This window comes from Panthera leo, chromosome F2 (genome assembly GCF_018350215.1).
Source record: "Panthera leo isolate Ple1 chromosome F2, P.leo_Ple1_pat1.1, whole genome shotgun sequence".
In the NCBI taxonomy this organism is placed as follows: Eukaryota; Metazoa; Chordata; class Mammalia; order Carnivora; family Felidae; genus Panthera; species Panthera leo.
The window spans coordinates 17,505,674-17,527,698 of record NC_056695.1 but is presented as its reverse complement, the minus strand read 5'-3'; the positions used below and the strand labels follow the sequence as shown (position 1 = coordinate 17,527,698).

At 34.2% G+C, this 22,025-nt stretch overlaps 1 protein-coding gene across 7 annotated transcripts in view; it reads right to left on the bottom strand.

Moving 5' to 3' along the window:
• The window catches only part of MCMDC2 (minichromosome maintenance domain containing 2), a 38,480-nt gene extending 17,404 nt beyond the window's left edge, over nt 1-21,076 (bottom strand). The window contains exons 1-12 of one of the 7 annotated variants that reach the window (XM_042923507.1): nt 20,900-21,076; nt 18,602-20,095; nt 18,383-18,513; nt 18,253-18,312; nt 15,816-16,011; nt 15,052-15,174; nt 14,826-14,930; nt 12,167-12,292; nt 9,323-9,560; nt 4,404-4,609; nt 1,075-1,241; nt 399-578 (exon numbers count right to left, since the gene is read on the bottom strand). In XM_042923507.1, the coding sequence (XP_042779441.1) occupies nt 399-578; nt 1,075-1,241; nt 4,404-4,609; nt 9,323-9,560; nt 12,167-12,292; nt 14,826-14,930; nt 15,052-15,174; nt 15,816-16,011; nt 18,253-18,312; nt 18,383-18,513; nt 18,602-18,695 (1,626 nt within the window). In that variant the 5' untranslated portion in view covers nt 18,696-20,095; nt 20,900-21,076. Of the gene's footprint in view, nt 1-398; nt 579-1,074; nt 1,242-4,403; nt 4,610-9,322; nt 9,561-12,166; nt 12,293-14,825; nt 14,931-15,051; nt 15,175-15,815; nt 16,012-18,252; nt 18,313-18,382; nt 18,514-18,601 lie in introns of all 7 variants that reach the window. The other 6 variants (XM_042923508.1, XM_042923509.1, XM_042923510.1 and 3 more) reach the window with 6 other exon arrangements.
• Nucleotides 21,077-22,025: the final 949 nt, after the last annotated feature.

The window sequence follows — 22,025 nt, the reverse complement described above, 5'->3', positions numbered from 1 at the left end:
TGACAGGTATTCTCTAAAGTCAGAGCTCTGAAGGCATTTACATAAAGTAAATCCTTGTGAATAGTCTGTAAAATGTAAATAACTGTATACCTATACAGCCTCTCATCATAATTTTCTATAGAAATATTCTATTGGTTTTCTTTTTATTGAGAAGTTTTAAAGCCATGTGGATAGTGGTGCAAATAATTAACATTTTAATATTTATGTCTTTACACAGTTTTTAATTTAATTATAATCCTTAATATTTTCTATGCAATGTCCTTAAAATATTTAAAAGCTGAAAGGGACTTGGAATAAAATAATTCTAAATAAATAAAATTGGATGCTGAAAGTGAGTTCTATTTAAATTGAGAAACCTTAGCACATGTATTCTTGGTAATCATCTCTTCTACCTCTACCTTTTCAAAATCTTCAGTTGTGAACTTCTTAGAAGCTACATAAAGGAGCTCTTCAGGATTGATGGCTTTCTTTAAAGTGTGTTGCACAGTAGAAATAAGTGGGTAGGAAGAAGATGATTCATTGCAGTTAATCAATAATCCAAACGCTTCTACAAGATTAGCTGGAATCAAACTGCAATCCTACATCAAATGAAAATGTAAAAGGCAAACATGAAACTCTGGCATTTCCACAAACACTTTAGATAATTATAAATTAAATACTGTTTATAATTATTTATATTATTAATATATGTATATTATAATAATATGTTATATACCTATTATTTTTACTTCATTATTTGACATTATTAATTATTATTTAAAGTGTTTCCTGAATAGCATGGGAACTTACTATGACCAATTTTTAATGCTCTTTATTAATTTCTTACACATTATTCACTAAAGCCTACTCTACTGCCTATTCAAATAATAATTTCTAGTAAACAGATACCTGCTTTGCACGACTAAAAAAAATGAAAATTTTCAGACAATTGCACTGTTATTTAGTTCTAGTACCTGATTAAGGATAGAAATGGGTTAATAACAAAACATTAAGAACAACAAAAACATTAAGATTAAAATCTGTGATTAAATTCCATAAACAACATTCTAAAAATAAAAAATACATATACCTTACCATCCGACCAATGAGAGTGTTGGTTTTCTGCATATTTCTCCTTGAAGATGAATCCATATCAACAAAAGACCAAAAACTGCACTGAACTGGAAAAGTCATTTGTTGATTAATATCATCCCCAAACTTCTTTCCTGGGATGTATACTGTGATGCTTCTGCTTTCCACAACTAAGTAAAAAGACATTGCCCATTTGTTATTTAAGTTTATTTTGGTCTATATGTCTATAAATAACTAACAAATATTATTTTTAATAAGAAATACTATTATATAGAATTTTACTGTCTAAATGTGGGACAGTAAAGACACAAGTAAATTTGGTTGTTTTATAAGATATGGCTTAATTGGAGGATCTAATAAAAAGAATAAGGCAAGAGGGGTGCCTCTGTCGGTTAAGCATTTGGCTCTTGATTTTGGCTCAGGTCATACATGATCTCATGGTTCGTGTGTTTGAGCCCCATGGTCGGGCTCTGTACTGGCAGTGCAAAACCTGCTTGGGATTCTCTGTCTTTCTCTCTCTCTGCCTCTCTCCTGCTTGCTCTCTATCTCTCTCTCTCAAAATAAATAAGTAAATATTTATTAGACTTTTAAAAAAAAAAAAAACAAGGCAAGAAAAATATTTGAAAGTTTATGTGTCCCATGACTTGATGAGAACAGCAGTCCAAAGCATGTAGCTAGAATTATGGTCAGTGTCTGGGTAGTATAGGCAGAGGGTTAAGACACTGGTTATATTAGTGCAGGCTTATAAGGGGGGCTGAAATTAAGCAATATTCTTTTATGTGGAAAAAAAAGGATATCTGTATGAGAGTGAAAGAGAATAAGATTGATAGAGAATATAAACTACAATGACAAGGGGAAAATATATCTCAAATTCAACATGCTAAAAACCAAATTCATCATTTTTCCTTCTCAAATGGCTCTGTGTGCATTATTTGTAATTAGAGGAATCACTATCCAACTACTTAAAACCCAAACAAACAAACAAAAATCTAGAAACAACATAGTTTCCTTTTTATCTTTCCTTCATCCCTTATAACCATTAAACCTATGGATTCAATCATAGGATTCCATATTCCAAATATTTCTCAAATTAAACTTCTCTTTATTCATGATAAGAGAGTCTTTTCTTTATATTTATCTTTCTCTTGGGTCATAAGGTAAATACATATTTAATTCTAGAAACTGCCAGAGCAGTTTTCAAAATGGTTGCACTATGTTATACTTTCACATACAGTATATAAGAATTCCAGTTTTTCCATATCTTTGGTAACATCTGCTTTCAGTCTTTTTAATTTTTGCCATTCTAGTAGCCAGGGCCAGTTACTTAATTTTTTTTTTTAATGTTTTATTATCCAAAGTTGAGATAGAGGGAGAAAGAGCATGAGCAGGGGAGAGGCTGAGAGAGAGAGAGACACAGAATCTGAAGCAGGCTCCAGGCTCTGAGCTGTCAGCACAGAGCCTGAAGCGGGGCTTGAACTCACAAACCATGAGATCATGCCCTGGGCTGAAATCGGACACTTAACTGACTGAGCCACCCAGGCACCCCCAGGGCCAGTTACTTAATATGTGGGGCCTAGTGTAAACTAAAAATCTGGGCTCCTTAATCAAAAGCAGGGGAAAAGATGCTATTAAGAGTACTAATATAAAAAGCTTTTTCCTTTAAAAATATTTTATTACTTATGAAATGTAATAGGACTGATGTGGAGAATTTAGAACCCTTATGCTTTACTTGTAAGAATATAAAATTGCACAGCCACTGTGGAAAACAGTTTGGTGATTTCTCATAAAGCTACACATAGAATTACCTTATGACCCAGCAATTCCACTTTTAAGTATACACCCAAGAGGTGAAAGTAGGGACTCAAACAGATACTTGGTCTCATGTTCACAGCAACATTATTCACAATAGCCAAAAGGCAGAAACAACCTAAGTTTCTCTCAACTAATGAATGAATTTTTTTAAAAAGTGGTATATACATAAAATGGGATATGATTCAGCAATAAGAAGAAGAGAGATTCTTAAATAGACAAATTCATAAAGACAGAAAGTAGAACAGAGGTTACCAATGGCTGGAGGTACAGGGGAATAGGGTTATTGTTCAATGGGTACAGAGTTTCTGTTAGGGATTATGAAAAATTCTGGAAATGGATAGTGGTATTAATTATATAACATTGTGAATGTACCTAATGCCACTGAATTGTACACTTAAAAATGGTTAAAATGGTAAATTTTATGTTATGTGTATTTCACCATAGAGGGGAACTCCTTCAACTTGAAAAAGAACATCTACAAAAAACCTACAGCTAACTTCATATTTAATGGTAACAAAACTCAAAGCTTTCCTGCTAAGATCAGAAACAAGTCAAGGATGTCTCCTTTCACCACTGTTTTTCAGCATAAGAGTTGAAGTCCTAATTAATACACTAAGACAAGACAAGAAAAGAAATCTGGCCCAATACAAATTCACATGTTAGCACAACTGAGAGAAAAATTAAAACAGTGCATTTTCATATTAAATTCCTTTCTTTATTAATACAGGTAAAATGAGAAGTGCCATTTAATATAATTTCTCAGTTCCTAAAATGTGTACAATATGATCTTAACTGTTAAGTAATTCCTTGACACTGATGAGACTATAAGCTAAACAGGTGATGGAATGCAAGCTGGTACAGCTCCTCTGGAAAACAGTATGTGGAGGTTTCTCAAAAAACTAAAAATAGAACTACCATACGACCCAGCAATTGCACTACTAGGTATTTATCCAAGGGATACAGGTATGCTGTTTCAAAGGGACACATGCACCCCAATGTTTATAGCAGCACTATGAACAATAGCCAAAGGATGGAAAGAGCCCAAATATCCATGGATGGATGAATGGATAAAGAAGATATGGTATATATACTCGGCAATCAAAAAGAATGAAATCTTGCCATTTGCAACTATGTGGACGGAATTGGATGGTGTTATGCTAAGTGAAATTAGTCAGAGAAAGACAAAAATCATATGACTTCACTCATATGAGGACTTTAAGAGACAAAACAGATGAACGTAAGGGAAGGGAAACAAAAATAATATAAAAACAGGGAGGGGGACAAAACATAAGAGACTCATAAATATGGAGAACAAACAGAGGGTTACTGGAGGGGTTTTGGGAGGGGGGGATGGGCTAAATGGGTAAGGGATTAAGGAATCTACTCCTGAAATCATTGTTGCTCTATATGCTAACTAATTTGGAAGTAAATTAAAAAAAAAAAAAAAAAGGCCAATTCATCAACAAAATTTTTTTAAAAAGTTAAACAGGTGAAAATTAATTCGAGAAAATATTGTTTACCTGATTGAAGCTGTTCTAGTTTATCTTTTTTGTGTGAAGCCAAGTCTCCTATAAAGCAGATACCACCTTTAGCTAGCAAAGCACTGCCAGCTTGAATGCTAACTGCTCCAGTTCCATACTTATTCCTGGATAGAGTAGGAAAAATTTCAGTAGAGACTGGATGACGTATGCCACGAGGCACAAGTTTTATACTAAAATTCAAAAGCCTAGGAAAAAATAAATTATTCATTACTATCATTTACTATTTGATTTTCAGAAGTCATAATGTATAACAGCTACACAATTAAATTTGATTCAGTGTTTAGTAAGGAACTTTTTCTTTTTTTAAAGACTTTACTTCTAAGTAATCTTTACACCCAACATGGGACTTGAACTCACAACCCCGAGATCAAGAGCTGCATGCTCTACCAACTAAGCCAGCCAGGTACCCCACCCCTAGTGAACACTTTTGTTAGGGATAAAACCACTTTTGAGACTTGGTCCTTAATTTGGAAAGCTCACAGCCTAGCAAAGGAGACATAAAAAACTAAAACACAATGTGATAAGTACTAAAATAATATCATGAGAGCATCCATATCAGAATATTATTTCTTTCAGGAAGGAAGTTAGAGAAAGGTACAAAGAGATGACATTTGATCTGGGCCTTCCTCTTTACGGATTGCTTTCTCTTGTTTATTCAGAATGTTTGCATTTAGGCTTGCCAATAGCCCATCACGACTATTCCTGCTGCCTATATATCATGGTAACTCTTGATACATCTTCTTGTTTTCTAATTTCTTTGCCAATTGCCTGAGCCTCTTAATTTCTCAAATTTAAATTCTAAGAAAGGATGATGATTATTTTAAGCTTAGCTTTCAAATCTGATGCCACAGAAATCATAGCTCATTGGTGAAATCAACTATGATGAATAGACACAGACATATAGTACAAAAGGGTGAAGTAGTATTCCTTAAATGTGGACAGGTTATGTGGGGAAATGGGTTCTACTTACATAAATGGGTTAGAAAAAAGCTTAGGGCAGAAAGCTGTCACCATGAGGCAAAAAGCATCCAAAGTTAGCTATCGAGATACTGTAACTAGTAACTTGTTATATCACCTGCAGGAAATTACTTTCCATCTGGTACCAATGTACTTTAATCACAAACTCCACTTGCCCCCCCAGACCCTTTGCTTCTTACACACACAAGTTAATGATTACTGTCTGATTGTTTTCTCCACGTTCATCACATGTGTAAGATCTTGTTTTCTTCACATTCCTCATATGGGTAATATCTTGTGAGCTCAATAAATACAGAGATAAAACCCCTATTTGGGGCTCTTGTCTCCTCCTGGACATTAGCCTCCCTCATATTCAATTTTGCATCCGCTCTCTTGCTGGACAAGAGAGAACTCCAGACTCATAGTCTGCAACAAAGTTGATATAAAGTTTCTAGTGTATATGCCATTCCAAGGAACTGGATGTTGGTTTGTAAAATGGGGGAATGAGATTTAGAAAGAAACTTTTGCAAGCCTGTAGAGCAGTGTTTTTCAACCTTAGCTTACATTAAAATCACCTGGGGAGATTTAAAAAATTCTAATGTCAAGCCCCACCCCAAACCATGAAATTAGAATTCCTGGGGTGGGCCAGTCATAAATATATATATTTTTTACTTCTCCCAGGTAATTCTAATATGCAGGCAGGCTCAGAACCTAGTTATATAGAAAAATGGGCCTCAAACTTGTCTACACATTGGAATCTAATGAGGAACTTTTAAAATACTGATAGAAGGTTATATAATGTAAGGTCAAAATACAAAAATCAATTATATTTCTATATTCACAGAAAATATTTGAAGAATGAAATTAATAAAACACTACCATTTTTAATAGTATCAATATTTTCAAATATTTAGAAATAACTTTAGCAAAATGTATGTATGACCTTTATAAAACATTGCTGAGAGAAATTAAGGGGGATTTAAACAAATGGAGATACACATAGATTAAAAGACTCAACATTGTTATGATTTAAATTCTCCCTAAAATTGATTTATAAGTTAAATGCAGTTCCAACAAAAATCTTTAATGGGCTTTTTTGGAGGGTAGGTGAGTAGTATTAACCTCTGGATTCTAAACTTTATAAGAAAATGCAGGATTCTCAACTTTCTAAGAAAATGCAAAGGACCTAAAATAATGAAAAAGAATCTTGAAAATGAAGAATAAAATTGCACCACTTGATTCAAAACTTTACATAGAGCTACAATAATCAAGAATTATGATATTGGCATAATTATAGACAAATGGGTCAAAATAACAGAAAAGAGTTCAAATAGATTTATACCCAGTTCAATTTTAAACCTAGTTTATACCCACTTCAACTGATTTTCAACAATGGTACCAAAGCAGTTCAATGGGGAAGGGAATTCTTCTCAACAAATGGTATGGGAAGACTGGATAAATGCATAGAAAAAAAACATTAACCTTGATTCCTACCTCACACCATATACAAAAATTTATGATGTATAAAAGACAATATAAAAGATAAAACTATAATGCTTCTAGGAGAAAATATAAAAGAGTATCTTCATGACCTTAGGGTAGCCAAAGATTTCTTAGATAGAATCCAGAAAACACTAAACTTAAAAAAAAAAAAAAATTGAATTTCAACAAAACAAGAAAGTCTGCTCATCAAAGACATTTTTAAGAAAAAAATACTAGTTTTAGATTGAAAGAAAATTTTCATGGCACATATATGTGACAAAGGACATGCATCTAGAACAACCCCACTTAAAAGTGAGCAAAAGACTTGAACAGACACTTCATAAAAGAAGATATATGAGCAGCCAATAAGCACATAGAAAAAAATTCAGATCAGTAGTCATCAGGGAAATGAAAATTACAACCATATGTGATACCATTTCATATACACCAGAATGGCTAAAGTGAGAAAAGACTGACACCATCAAGATGTTGGTGATGATAGAAACAACTGGAACCTTACGTTGTTAGTAGGAATGTAAAATGGTATAATCACTCTGGAAAACTGTTCGGCAGTTTCTTATAAAGTTAAATATATACCTATCTAATGACATAGCAATTCCATTCCTAGGTATTTATCAAAGATAATGAAAACATAGATCCACAAAAAGGCCTGTAGAGGAATGTTTACAGCAGATTCATTTATAATAGTCAAAACATGCAAAACCCAATGTCCATCACTAGGAGAATGGATAAACATATTCTGCTATATTTATGTAATAGACTACTACTCATCAATAAAAACAATGAGCTACTGATACACACAACTGGGTCAACCTCACATACATATAGAGTGAAAGAGACTAGTCTCAAGAGAGGCATTGTATGATTCCATTTTTATGAAGTTCAAGAAGAGGAAAATTGACCTTGGTTACAGAAATTATGTATGTAGATAGGAATTGATTGAAGGAACTTTCTGAGGTGATGGAAATGTTCTATATCTTACTGTGGTGGTGGTTATAGCAATATATATACTTATCAAAACTCATTGAATTATATACTTAAGATCTGATTATTTACTGATTATTTAGTTATAAATTTTAACTTAAAATAAAAAACCTCAAATCTCTTGTACTACCCCAAATACCATAGGAAAAGTCAAAGGTTAATGACAAACAGGAAAAGGCACAAAGGCGTTAATTTATAGGAGGTATCACAAATCATTTAGAAATAAGCAATAGAAAAGGTGACAATGGTCAAGGAGGTTTATCGAAAAATAATAAAAGTGTTTAACAAGCTTTTGGGGTGCCTGGGTGGCAGTCAGTTAAGCATCTGACTCTTGAATTCAGCTCAGGTCTTGATCTTAGGGTCATGTCCTGCATTGGGCTCCACAATGGGTGTGAAGCCTACTTTAAAAAAAAAAAAAAGAGTTTACAAGCTCTAAATAATGCTAAAACTTTTTTTTTTTAATTTATTTTTAAGCAATCTCTACACCCAATGTGAGGCTTGAACTCAACCCCAAGATAAAGAGTTGCACACTCCACCAACTGAGCCAGCCAGGTGCCCCACTAAAACTTACTTCTAATTTAAAAAATGCCATTCAAAGTCAAATACCATTTTCCATCCATCAGATTTAAAAGTTTGACCATACCCAGTGTTGGTGAGGCTGTGAGGAAAGAAATATTCTCATGCTCATCAGTGGAGGATTAAATTGGTGCAATCTGTAGCAATTAGTACCACATTTACATTGAAATTTAATTAATTTGCTAAAATTAAATTTTAGCAAAACATCATCTGTCCAACAAACTTAATTTGCATTTTTAAAATTTTAAATTCTCTCTATAAATTTGTTTTTGCTTTACAAATGCATCCAAGGTATGAATACAAGAAGCTTGTTCCTAGCTTTTTGAACATGTAAGTTACTTTAAAAATAGTACTTGCTATGGGGAGCCCCAAAATGCTGAGTAGAAGCTTATTCCAAAGTTAGAGTGATAGTCCCAGAACAGTAATTTTGGTACTTTTCACAGCCTTATTTGGGCACAGTGAATCAGTATTATTGAATGGAATCTTGTAGAAAAATAAGACAATGGTTTGTTGGTTCTTGGGTGGGTGGGAGAGATTACTTTCAAATGAAAATAAAGTACAAAAGCGGAATGTTGAGTTAGGGATTGAGGAAAAGGAAAAGGAAGTCTGTGAAGGATATATTTATTTGTAAAGGTGTGAGTGGGAAAATTGGTTGAAACTTTTGAGTGGTTAAATCCTCAAAATATTGAAAGCAAATATCCAATTTATTAATTCCTGTGTTTAAAGTTTTGAACTCCATTAATAAAAGTTTATTTAAATATTTATACTGCCCAGATAATTCTAAACATTTGTCTTATAATAATGCTCATGGAAAGGATTTATGCAAATAAATGTGTGACCAATTTATAATTTGAAAACATTCATGTCACATATTTTACCTGTCTACAAGTAGAGTATCACTTGTCATGATTAAAATATCCAGGCAATCTTTCAGTTCCTTGTTACGGTCACTTGTCTGTACTAGACTCATCAGCAAACATAGCTTGAGCAAATTGTAAGTCCCAGGAGGAACAATTTGTGATGCAAAGATATTGGCAAGTATCGCTGTAAATTTCCAGCATGAGCTGGAAGTCAAAGAGAGGAGATACCTAAAATTGTCGCTTATTCCTGAAGGAACTGAAAGTAAACATATATTAAAAAGGGTTTTAAAATAAGAAAATGACATTATAGATATCTGATCCCATTTATCAAAAATATTACCAAATTGTAGCTCTTCTAGCGATGCCATATTCAAATTCTTATAATATTAAATTATGATTAAAGGTCACTCTGGTCTCTCAATTTTATCTCAGGGAATGTAATAAAATGAAACAGTTACCCCATGTGTCTACATAAATTGGCTGTGGGGTACAAGCAAATCCCTCATTCTTCTTTTAAGACCTATGTAAACCAAGCCAGATCATGGGGCACCTGTATTGCAGTGTTTGCTTCTATATGTTTGAAATAATATCATCTTTAGTGAGGGCTAACCAGCAGAAGGGGAAATTTTTGAATGTTGCTGTTAAAAGGGATGATTTAGGGTGCCTGGGTGGCTCAGTTGATTAAGTATCCAACTCTTGGTTTTGGCTCAGGTCATGATCTCACAGTTTGCAGAGTTTAAGCCCCGTATTGGGCTCCATGCTGGCAATGCAAAGCCTGCATGGGATATTCTCTCTCTCTCTCTCTCTCTCTCTCTCTCTCTCTCTCTTTCTCTTTCTCTCTCTCTTCTCTGCCTTCCCCTGCTCACTCCCTCTCTCAAAACAAATAAATAAAAATACACAAATAAAAAGGAAGATTTATTCTCTACTACTTTGAAAGCACTGCACTGTACTATACTGTAACATTCTAGATCTTGTCTACTCCCTTACTCTGTCCAGCTCCTGAAATGAGCCTTTTAATCCACTTGATCATTGAGAAGAATTGCTATGCATGCATAAGCCAGTTCTTTCTCCTAACTCTTGAGCTGCCATCATAGAGCAATGATTTCTTCTATTCATCCATGGCCATGGACCGAGGGAAGCCTACCTTAGTGTAGCTATTGCCACATTTGGGTGGTTAAATCTGCCTACTTCTGGAATGCAACATGAGAAAGCACACTTTCTCACCTACATATAAGTCCTGTTCTCCTACCAAATCAATAAATCTGGGAATACCTCACAGAAGAAAATATTTTAAATGTCACTAAAATATCTATTGTCCATTAGTGCTTTCTTTGTTCAATATTTTTATTCTTCAAAGAAGCTTTTCTCTTCAAGACAAGCAGAGGTATCTAGAATCTAACTGCATTTATTTTTTATTTTTTAAATTTTTATTTATTTATTTAGATATTTATTTATTTATTTTGACAGAGAGGGCAAGCATGCACATGAGCAGGAGAGAGGCAGAGAGAGAAGGAAAGAGAGAATCCCAAGCAGGTTCCTTGCTGTCAGTACACAGCCTGACTTGGGGCTTGATCTCACGAACTGTGGATCATGACCTGAGCCAAAATCAAAGTTGAACAGTTAACTGACTGAGCCACCCAGGCTCCACTATTTTTTTATCTTAAAGAGAGAAAGAGAACACAAATGAGTGAGACAGGCAGAGGGGGAGAGAGAATCCCAATCAGGCTCTGTGCTATCACCACAGAGCCCGGTGCTGGGTTAGATCCTATGACCCTGGGATCACGGCCTGAGGCAAAATCCTGAGTTGGATGCTCAACCAACTGAGCCACCAGGTGCCCCAGACAGATTTTTATTTATTTATTTATTTATTTACTTACTTACTTCACTTATTTTCCTTGAGAGAGAGGGGAGGGCATACACACATGCATGAGTGTGAGCAGGGGAAGGGCAGAGAGAAAAGGACAGAGAACCTTAAGCAGGTTCCATGCCCAGTGCAGAGCCTGAGGGGCCAGATCTCACAACCATGAGATCATGACCTGAGCCAAAATTGAGAGTTCATGCTTAACCGATTGAGCCATCAGGTGCCCCTAGAATCTACTTGCGTTTAACTCAACTTGGTCCTCTATTATTGCAGACAATTATCTAGTGATTCCTAAATAAATAAATAAATAAACAAACAAATAAATAAATCTAAAATCTAAAATCTAAATCTATTCAAGATTTAACCAGTCCTTCCTGAACATTTAAATATTTATATGCCAAGTTAAAAGAGTAGGTCTGCTCTCCTCTTTTACTTAATGCTTGTGTTGGAGTTGTTAAAGGAAATTACTAGTAATAAAGGTGGTATTTTGGCCCCCATCTGCCTTTCTCTTTTGTCTTATTTCTTGATTGGTTCAGAACTCAGATGAGGAATAGGATGCTATTTTATTGGGTCTTTTTCTCAGACAACAAGTTACTTAACATGGGGGTGGGGTGAAACAAAAGGTGGGGTGAAAAACCTTTTAGTGAATCTCAAACTCCTGACATCTGGACACAATTTTCTCATTGCTAATCATGAAAAAAATCAAAATAAAGTTTAGGCAAAAAAAGGAGTCCTTCCTCTGGGCAAGGGTCTACATTATCACATTTTCTTTCTTTCATAGCCTTTATTATCTGTAATCATCTTATTGATTAGTTTATAGGTTTATTCACTGTCTACCATATGATTAAGAGAAGGAACCTTGATTGTCCTGATTACAACTATATCTCTAGAGCTTAAAAGAGTGCCCAACAATACTTATTTCCTGAAAAAAATACTTATTTCATAAACACAAGGACTTAAATTTAATTATTTTTTAAATATGATACTAATAATTTCCTTACCTTCTGGATTATAAGAAATGATACTGTTTGCCTCTATACAGACAGCAGTTTGTGAAGTTCTTACACAGGTTGGAATTCCAATAATTTTATACTCATTTCCTATATTCATTTTACTCACAGATTCATCTAAAATTATTAAACACAAAAGAAAACATGTATTCACTAAATGAAACTTGTACGTGATCAAATGGTTCAATGATCTAGAACTAGTAACAATTCAGTAGTTGAGTTAGTTGTATTTACTTTTGTTTAGTATAATACCTATATAGAGTGGCACTAATAATGTAAATTGAGGCAATTTTATTGCTAATAAATTTTGATATTTATAGGCAATGATGAATTAACTTCAAGAAGCATGAGACATAGCAATTAGATAGTCTCCTATAATACAATGAAAGGAAAAACAAGATCATTGTATTTAAGATGAAATATCTTTGCATTAAATGACAATAAATGTTAATAAAAATGATCTTATAAGTAATAATTTAATTTGGGAAGAAAATAATTTTAAAAGGTTTATTTCACCATCTATGATATAGCCAAGGTATGTTACATACATCATCTAATTATAAAATGTTAGATATTATTATTCCACTTTGTATATAAAGAAACTGAGAAATTAAGTGATTTGCAGAAGGCATTTACTAAATGGTAAGTAGCAGAACTGAAATTCACATCTAGGTCTGCTTATCTCCTTGCACTATGCTAGGTTTCCCTTCTCATACCTACAGATTGTGCAAAGCTTTTGCACAAATTCAAAATTTATCTTACAAACATACACTAAAAATCTTGATCCTCCATTAAACGGAAGTTGGGTGGTTATAAAGCTATGAAAAAAAGGACTTATAAGGAGGAACAGGATTAGCTTCTCTCTGTGAAGAAGATCAAACATTGAACTTCTCCATCATTTTTTTTCTCCTCTCTCTCTTAATCTCTCTACTCTTTTGGTGGGGTGGGAGGGGGGGGGAGTTTCAGAGAGCATATTGGTGTACCCTGTAGACTGGAAGGGAAGAATCAGGCTTGAAAATTGGGAAAATAAAAACTGCAAACCAACCAAACAATACAACCAACCAAACAAACCAAACCAAACAACCAACCCAAAAAAAACAAAAACAAAAACAAAAACAAAAACAAAATCAACTAACTGAAGGATACAGAATGAATTACAAGGGGAAAATAAAAGCAAACAATTTTTCAACTGTTCCATGGAATCATAGAGTTTGGTAGATGTATCCTGAGATCAAGGAAAGGTCACGAGAAAAGCACGGAGATCAGGAAGTCTTGGTATTTCTTCTAATATCAACCTCAAAAGGTCTGTTGTTATTAATTTAATCTCTAAAAATTCATTTAGGTTCCATGGAAAAGTTTATCTAAAGAAAGGGTTTTCTACTAAAATATAAGTTGGATAGCCACTTATATTTATACACTGTATGGTTTGTATATGGTATTTAACAGAATTAAGTAGATAAAAGCATAGACTTTGAAGCTGGAAGGCCTGAATTTGAATCATGGCTCTGCCATGTACTAGCTATATGACTTTGGACAAGTAACTTCTCTGTGCCTCAGTTTCCAAATTGTAAAATTGAGATAACAATAGAACTTACTTGATAGGGTTACAACTAAATGAGTTAAAATATGTAACAGTGCCTGGCACACAGTAACTGCTATATAAAAATGAACCATTATCATCTGGGCTTACATACCTGCTTCATCCTTGTCAGGCCATGGTGGAAAGAGTTCTTGTTTGAGTCTCTACTTTCCTAACTCTTGAGTTTCCTATACACGGTTGACATCTAAGCTCTCTCTTTCCAAATAGTTTAATTCCTCAAATTTCAGCCCAAGAAAGGAGGCTGAGCCTCACCCTCATTTTCACTTGTTCTGGCTTTTCAGTGAGGACTCATCTCTTTCCTGGGTGACTGACACTGATGATTTTCTCCATGGCAGACTCAGTCTACTCACAGGTCTCTACTCATGAAGTTCTCAACAATTAATCATATGTCACTGCTTATTCATTATTTTTAAGTTTATTTATTTATTTTTGAAAGAGAGAGAGAGGGAGGGGTAGAGAAAGAATCTGAAGCAGGCTCCACAATGTCAATGCTGAGCCCAAAGTGGGGCTCAAACTCACAAACTATAAGATCATGATCTGAATCGAAGTCAGATGCTTAACTGACTGAGCCACCCAGGTACCCTCATTCATTTTTAAACAAATATTTATTAAGTTTTTACTATGTGCAGTAAAAAAAAAAATAACAAAAACCAAAAAACTATGTCCTTACCTTCATGAAGTTTACATTCTAAAAGAACCCCAATATTTACCTAAGACACAACACAGAATAATGGGAGGTCTTTACCATAAGTAATTGTGTCCCTGAGACTTAGCACAGTGCCTGGGACATAGAAGGTGCTAATATCTTTTTAAGTAAATAATGTATGAATCAATGAATAATTAATATATTAGCTAAATATGACTCTTGAAAACACTCTTAAAAAGACCTATGATTCTTAAGCTATAGAAGTACCAATTTATAAGTCATAAACAATAGTCATAAAATAGTCATAAACAAACATAAATATAATAAACATAAACAACAGTCATAAACAAAATAGTCTTACATTTTTTAGCAATTTGCTTTTAGCTCACACAAAACTTACTTACCCCTTAGAAAAATTGTAAGAGATTGAAACCTAAATGGCTGGCTATTGGAATATCCTTGAAAAGCATGAAGTGCCTTTGCTGTGATTATTTCAACTATCTGTTTATCTTAAGGCAAATAGCAAAAAAAAGAATTAGGTATTTGAATACACATTCAATTTAATTTCCACATTAAGATATAAAACACTATTTTAAAACTTATAATTACAAAATGTAAATGCATTTTTACCACCAAGTACTCTAAATTTTCTGTCTTCTTGAAGTGAAGATGAACACAGATTACACAAAAAGTCATTTCTTACTGTTGCAGATTCAGTAGCACCAGGCACATGCACTCTTATATACTCAAATCCTAAAAGTAAACAAAGGAAAGCTAAAATTTACTTTTAGATTTAGCTATCCATTTTCAATCCTTTAAAATTAATCTAATTCAAAGTATAATTAACTCAATTTTGCACGTGGGTTCCTGAGAAGTTCAATTAACATTTATTGCATGGCTCTTTCTTGGCAGGTACTGTGTTAAGGCACTGGTGATACAGATACATAAACACACAGTTTCAAAAGGCAGCAATAAGAAACAGATAATTTCAATATGTGGTCTTCATTTGGACTGTTCAGAGAGAAGAGAGAATGGCATCCAACCCAATGATAAGTGGAGATGAATGGAAAAGATGTCCTGAGAAGGACTGAACTGAAGTTAAGGCAAAGGTCTGAGAGAGGACATTACATGGAGAGGAAACAGCATGAACAAACAGTTATGAAACAATGTGTGAAAACAAGTACTTCAGTAATCCAAGAGCACTGTTAAACTGTGGGAAAAAAGAGGGGAAGACAGAATGTACTTCAAGATCATGCAAAATAAACGTACAAACATAAGACAACAAGTTTTATTCCGTTCTTTCTACTCTATGAATGTTTCATAACTAATGATAAACCTGATTTAGGATTAAACAATAATTGCTTGGTATTTTGATTTTACATTTTTATATCTACCTTTCGACAGAGGGCATGCTTCATCTGAACAAAGAAATCTTGCACCTTGTGTGTACTTGGTTACAGTTGTCATTGCAATCACAATACCTTGCATCATATAAAATCTTTGAGATGCATAATCAAGTGGAAATTCACAAAGATCAAGACTATAACTTCGCAGAGGAGGTAAATGTGTTAACTTCAGCACTATATTAATCTAATAAGAATGGAAAAAATGGTATTAATAAAATTGCAGGTCTAATTGCACTTGCATTACATTATATAAGTATATAAGTACAATATATAAGTATTGTATTAAGTACAATATATAAGTATATTTGTGGAGTAAATCAAATAAATGATTTGTTAGTGTTATTAGGAAACAAAATGTAAGCATAAGAAAAAAGATTTAAATATAAAATTAAAGATGCAAAACCCTTAAATCTTACATTTTAATTGGAAATATCATTATGAACTCATTATTTTTATTTAAAACCACACATTTCCTGACTATATCCATTGAAAAGACCTGTAAAAGAATGACAACCCAATAGTAATGAACACTTCTAGTGCCCAGATTGTGATCTCTTAAATACAATTTCTCACCAAAAGGAACCTAAACTGCTTAAGAGAAATGGCTGACTCCAGGTCTGGGGTGGAAAATATACCAGATGGACCTGCTGTATCTCCTTGTGCCAGAAACCAAGGGATTTACAAAAAACTAAAACATGGGATCTGTCAAAAGGACATAAAAGCCAGCTTTAAGGGACTCCCAGTGACCAAAGGTAGGATAAAATAAACATCAAAAGGAATGATAAAGATTCATTGAAATATATCAGATATATTTTAAATATATTAAATACATCACATATATTAATATATCAGATGTCAGATATTTTAAATTCATGAATTTTTCATAATAAAAAAATAAAAAACAAAACCCAAAAAATTACTGGTCATCATTAGAGGCTCACAAAATAATGATTTCAACTCATTATTCTCTGAAAATTTATAAATGGAAAGAATCAATCATTTATTCTGCCTTTCTGGTACAAAGTATATTTCAGGGTAGCCAAATAGTCGATGAGAGAAAACTTCTGTTATAGAATAATTTCAGTTAATAAGTTCAGAAAGGTTGCTAAAATTACAAAAACTCACAGTTTTGCAACTTCAATAAAATAATGGATTCTAAGCAATGGTCATCAGTGGCTGCAAAAACTATTAGGTGGAAGTTGATGGGAGACTGTATACTGAAGAGATCAGACTGACATCACCCAAACCTACTAATCAAATGTGGGATTACTAAAAGTGGACAACAGAGAGTGTATTTCTCCTAATGTAACACAATATGAAATACATGACACTAAATATGATGTATTCTTGTCAAAATGAGTTGAATCTGAATTTAAGCAAGTTTTAAGAGCAAATTCCCTTTTTCCAGAAAAATGGGGTATGGGGGAGTAAGTTAAATGACACAAGAACATGGGGCACCTGGGTGGCTCGGTCAGTTGAGCGTTCGACTTTCGCTAAGGTCATGATCTCATGGTTTGTGAGTTTGAGCCCTGCATCAGGCTCTGTACTGACAGCTCAGAGCCTGGAGCCTGCTTCTGATTCTGTGTCTCCCTCTCTCTCTGACCCTCCCCTGTTCATGCTCTGTCTCTGTCTCAAAAATAAATAAACATTAAAATTTAAAAAAAAAAGTTTTTTTTTTAAATCCCACAAAACATAATCAGACAAATCCAGATTATGAGACATTGTACAGGACAATTATCTAGGTTTTTCAAAATTCCAATGGTATAAAAAGGAAGGGGGAGGAAATTGCTCTAGATTAAAAAGGATTTAATAAGATATAAAAACCAATTACAATGTGTAGACCTTGTTTTGATCCTGATTTGAACAAATAAATTGTGAAACACTCTTGAGAGCCCAATTGGGTAAATTTAAATATAGACTGGATATTAGATGATACCAAAAAATTATTGTTATTTTGTAAAGGGTCATAGTGGCATTGCGGTTATATAAGAAAAATGTCCACAATTTTTAGAGGTTGATAGTAAAGTATGTAGGTGGGACATAAGGATGTCTGGGATTTGCTTTAAAATATTTTGGGGAAAAGATGATGCAGGTATGGCAAAATATTACAAACTATTAGATCTGAATGACATAATATGGAGGTTCACAGTATTATTCTCTTTATTTTAGGGTATGTTTGAAATGTTTTATTATAAAAATATTTAATGTTATAAATGATAATACAGGAAATAAAGATGTGTATTTAAGATGGTCTATTGAATCTGAAAGAAATGTAGTACTTTTTAAAATAAACAAAATATTGTTTATTATTTAAAAATAATAAATAAAATATGAATAAACAAAATTGAATATAAAATATTTATTTATAAGTAACATTCAAACTACTTTACCTTGGTTTTCTTTGTTAAATTCAACGAAAACTTACTTGAGTTTCAGTCTGTAATTGTCCAATTAGTGAAAGAGTCTTAACAGCAACAAAACAGACCTGTAATTTCAAACAAACAAAGTTACCAAAAATGCCATGTGGCATAAAATTATTTCTTTCTTTAACTTACAGATTGAAAAACGTGAGCAGCTTTTAGTGGCTGGTGTAAAATGTAATTTCCAAGTTCAGCATCCAATTCAACAATATCAGAGGGATTTATTAAAATACTGAATCGATAGACCGCATAACTTTGTTTTGAATCTGTAAAAATACAAACATAAAAATGAGGATAGCTGCACATAGGAATTTTAAAGTTTCTAAAATATACAGTCACCTTTACTGAACATACCATTGTAGAACTTGCAATCATCTATAAACTTTTGGAGGCCTCCACTTCTGTCAAGATAGATAAGGGCGGCCTCTTTCATTTTTAGATTTGACATTTTCTCCTACTGAGTCTTCTCTATTACAAACTGATTAAACAACTGCTGGTAAAGAGTACCGATGGTGAAACACATAGAAAAGATGAGAATACCTAGAGATAAAATATATTAGAATTTACACCTCACGATCTCTAATAAAATCTTACACACTGTTATACTTAAAATTGAGAGTGAAATGAAATAAGGTAAAATTCCCAACTTAAAATTCCTATGCAAAAGAAAACAAAGTTTTGCTCTCAATAATATTTTTTATCAACAGTAGTTTATGAGATTCTCTACAAGATTTCAAACTTAAGAACAGGAACCTCAACTGTCTCTTTACAGAGTAAGTGCTCCCAAAATATGGTTGTTGAACTAAATATTAGATGATGATGTCCCCTTGCAGGGGGTGTTTAAAAAATGAAAGTGGTAAAAGTTGTTACAAAAAGTCAACCTAAGTAAAGTGTAGTTAAACTAGAAAATCTGAAAACTTAGTCCTAGATCTAGCATTTCCTAGTTGCTATGCGGCAATCACCTGGGCTATCTTGGCTCAGTATCTTCATATGCAGGAAATGAAAGGGTTGTACTAGATGATAAGGCCTCTTCTGGCTTTAAATCTTTTATCAGTAACCAACATAAAATATTAAACCTTGGTAATGAGAATGGAATTTGTAAAATTCATTTAAAGATAGCAATCAGCAATTGGAACAGTATATATCTATAATTGTATTAGGTACTAGGGATAAAATGATTCAGGATTGGATCATGCCATCAAGGAGTTGCCAATTTGGAAAAGTCAGACGACCATCACATCTGTTCATCATCAAATATTTATTGGGCATTTAGTATTTATTAGATACTAGACTGTCATAGGCACTGGGGCTACAAAGATGAGTAAAATATGATTCCTATTGTTCAGAAAGTACAGAAAGGGATGATGGACATGTAAAAAACTTACTATAAACTTGCTATAAAAGAAATATTAATGTACTAAGGAGTACAAAAGAAACATGATGTATTAAATAGTTCCTAAAACAGCATCATCCTTGTGTAGGGGTCATAATGTTTTCTATTGGTATAGGACATTTTGATTTAATACAGTGGGTCATAGGGAAAAAGCAATGAATTCTACTTTAAAGGTGGCATTTGATAAAGATTTAATTGGAGGAGAGGTGAAGACAGGAGGACTTTTCCAAAGACAGGGGTAACCAATAGATCTACACCTACACTACTGAATCCATACCCCTACTACTTGGAACTCAGGCCACTTACCAAAGTAAAGTAATTGAGACTGTCCTTTTGCTATTATATAGGCGGAAAAGTTCAGAGTTTCTCAGTGGCCATAAATACAATGATCTTAAAGTATATGTTGTGTTCAGAACATTTCATCTGTGCTTCATCTGAACATAAGGTTTCTGGGGCTGAATGAAGAGAGTCCATTGATAATGAAACGGTTGGGTGAGTCTCAATCAGATTATAACTGTTTGAAGTCCGTTATGATTACACAGGCAAAAAAAAAAAAAATCCATCAAAGTTTTTAACAGGGAAAAATATGGTCATATTTTTGTGTTGGTAATCAATGCCTACTGCTATTGTGGAATATGGGTTGGGTAGAGGAAGAGATGATAATCAGTTTCTAGCTACTGATACAGTCCTAAGAGATGTACGGCCCAATCTAGGGCATTAGGAATGAAATGAACTGGAGCAGATGTATTCTAGACTTTTAAAGATTTCATGGCGACCAGCCTGTGAGTTTTCAAAATGGGTGTGGCTGATGCTGCTCTAACGGAAATATGGGACCCCGAAAAAGAGTAGGAAAATGATAATGCAAAGTTCATTTGAGATGTTCTAATTCTGATGGCTTCTTAGGCCACCCAGATATATATAAGCACTAGGACCACGTAAATCAGGGCCTGGACTTTAGCAGCTTAGGGGAAAAAAAAAAAGAAAAAAAGCTAGAGACAAAGCTCTGGGTATCACCTGTGTAAAGCAGAAGTCCTGGGAGTGGATGCACTTTTTGGAAAGGAAAAGTAGAGACACGACATGGAAGCCAGTGAAAAAGCACTAAATAAACGAACGGGGATAAAATTCTACAAATGTTCTCATACTCCAAAGAACTCAAGGGTTAGTTCACTTAGAATAGGCAAAGGAGGTCAGGTCTTCTCCCCCTGCCGCGTCAGCAGAAAAACACCTCACAAAGCAGATAAAAGCGAATCTGGCCTCACACTCTGGGATCCACGACCTCTCTCACCCACATCAGCAGCCTCCAGTGAGAGGAACCCCTGCCCAGCAGCACATAGAACCCTCTCCTCACGCACCGAGCTGAACCAGGCGAGCGCCACCTGAGGACGAACACACAACGTGATCCTCGCGCGCATGCGCTCACCTCTGTGGTTAGTTGCGCGAGGGCTGCTGGGACCGCCCCCCCCCCCCCCCCCGCAGCCCCCGCAACGCTTAGCCAGGGTGATTACCGGGTCATCCTCCACCTCCTTTAATTAAATCACCATGCATCCCTCGCTGCAAGGCAAAAAAGAGGGAGAAAGATAACAAACTTTTGCTAGTTCTTGTTTTAACAACAACCAAAGTTTTGAACACAACCAAGGGTGTCCATGGTTGTTTGTTTGTTTGTTTACTAAGAACTCTCCTGCTGGGAATGCAAAATGGTGTAATCAATTTGGAAAACATTCTGGGACTACCTCAAAGGTGGGATTACTATATGATCAAACAAGTCCCTGCCACGTATAATGAGGGGGTTTAAAACATATGTTCACATGAAGACTAACACATAAAATGTTCATGGTATTACTCATAATAGCCCAAAAGTGGAAACAAGTGATAAATGGATAAATAAAATGTGGTATATCCCTATAATGGGATGTTATTTGACCTTTAAAAGGAATGGTGTACTAATACATGCTGCAACATGGATGAAAGCTTTGAAAACACTATGCAAAGCAAGCCAGAAATAAAAGGTCAAGTATTGTATGATTCCGTTTGTATGAAATGTCTAGAATAGGCAAATCTGTACAGAAAGTACATTAGTGTTTGCTTAGACTTGAGGGGAAATGGAGACTGACTGCTAATGGGTATAGGATTTCTATTTATTTAAACAGGTTTTTAAATGTTTATTTATTTATTATGAGAGAGAAAGTGTATTGCCTCCTGGCATAAGCGCCCTCAAGTGGGGGAGGGGCAGAGGGAGAAAGAATCGCAAGCCAACTCTGTGCTGTCAGCACACAGCCCAATCAGGGCTTGAAATCACTAACTGTGAGATCATGACCCGAGCTGAAATCAAGAGTTGGACGCTTAACTGACTGAGCCACCCAGGTGCCCCAGATTTTTTTTTTAATT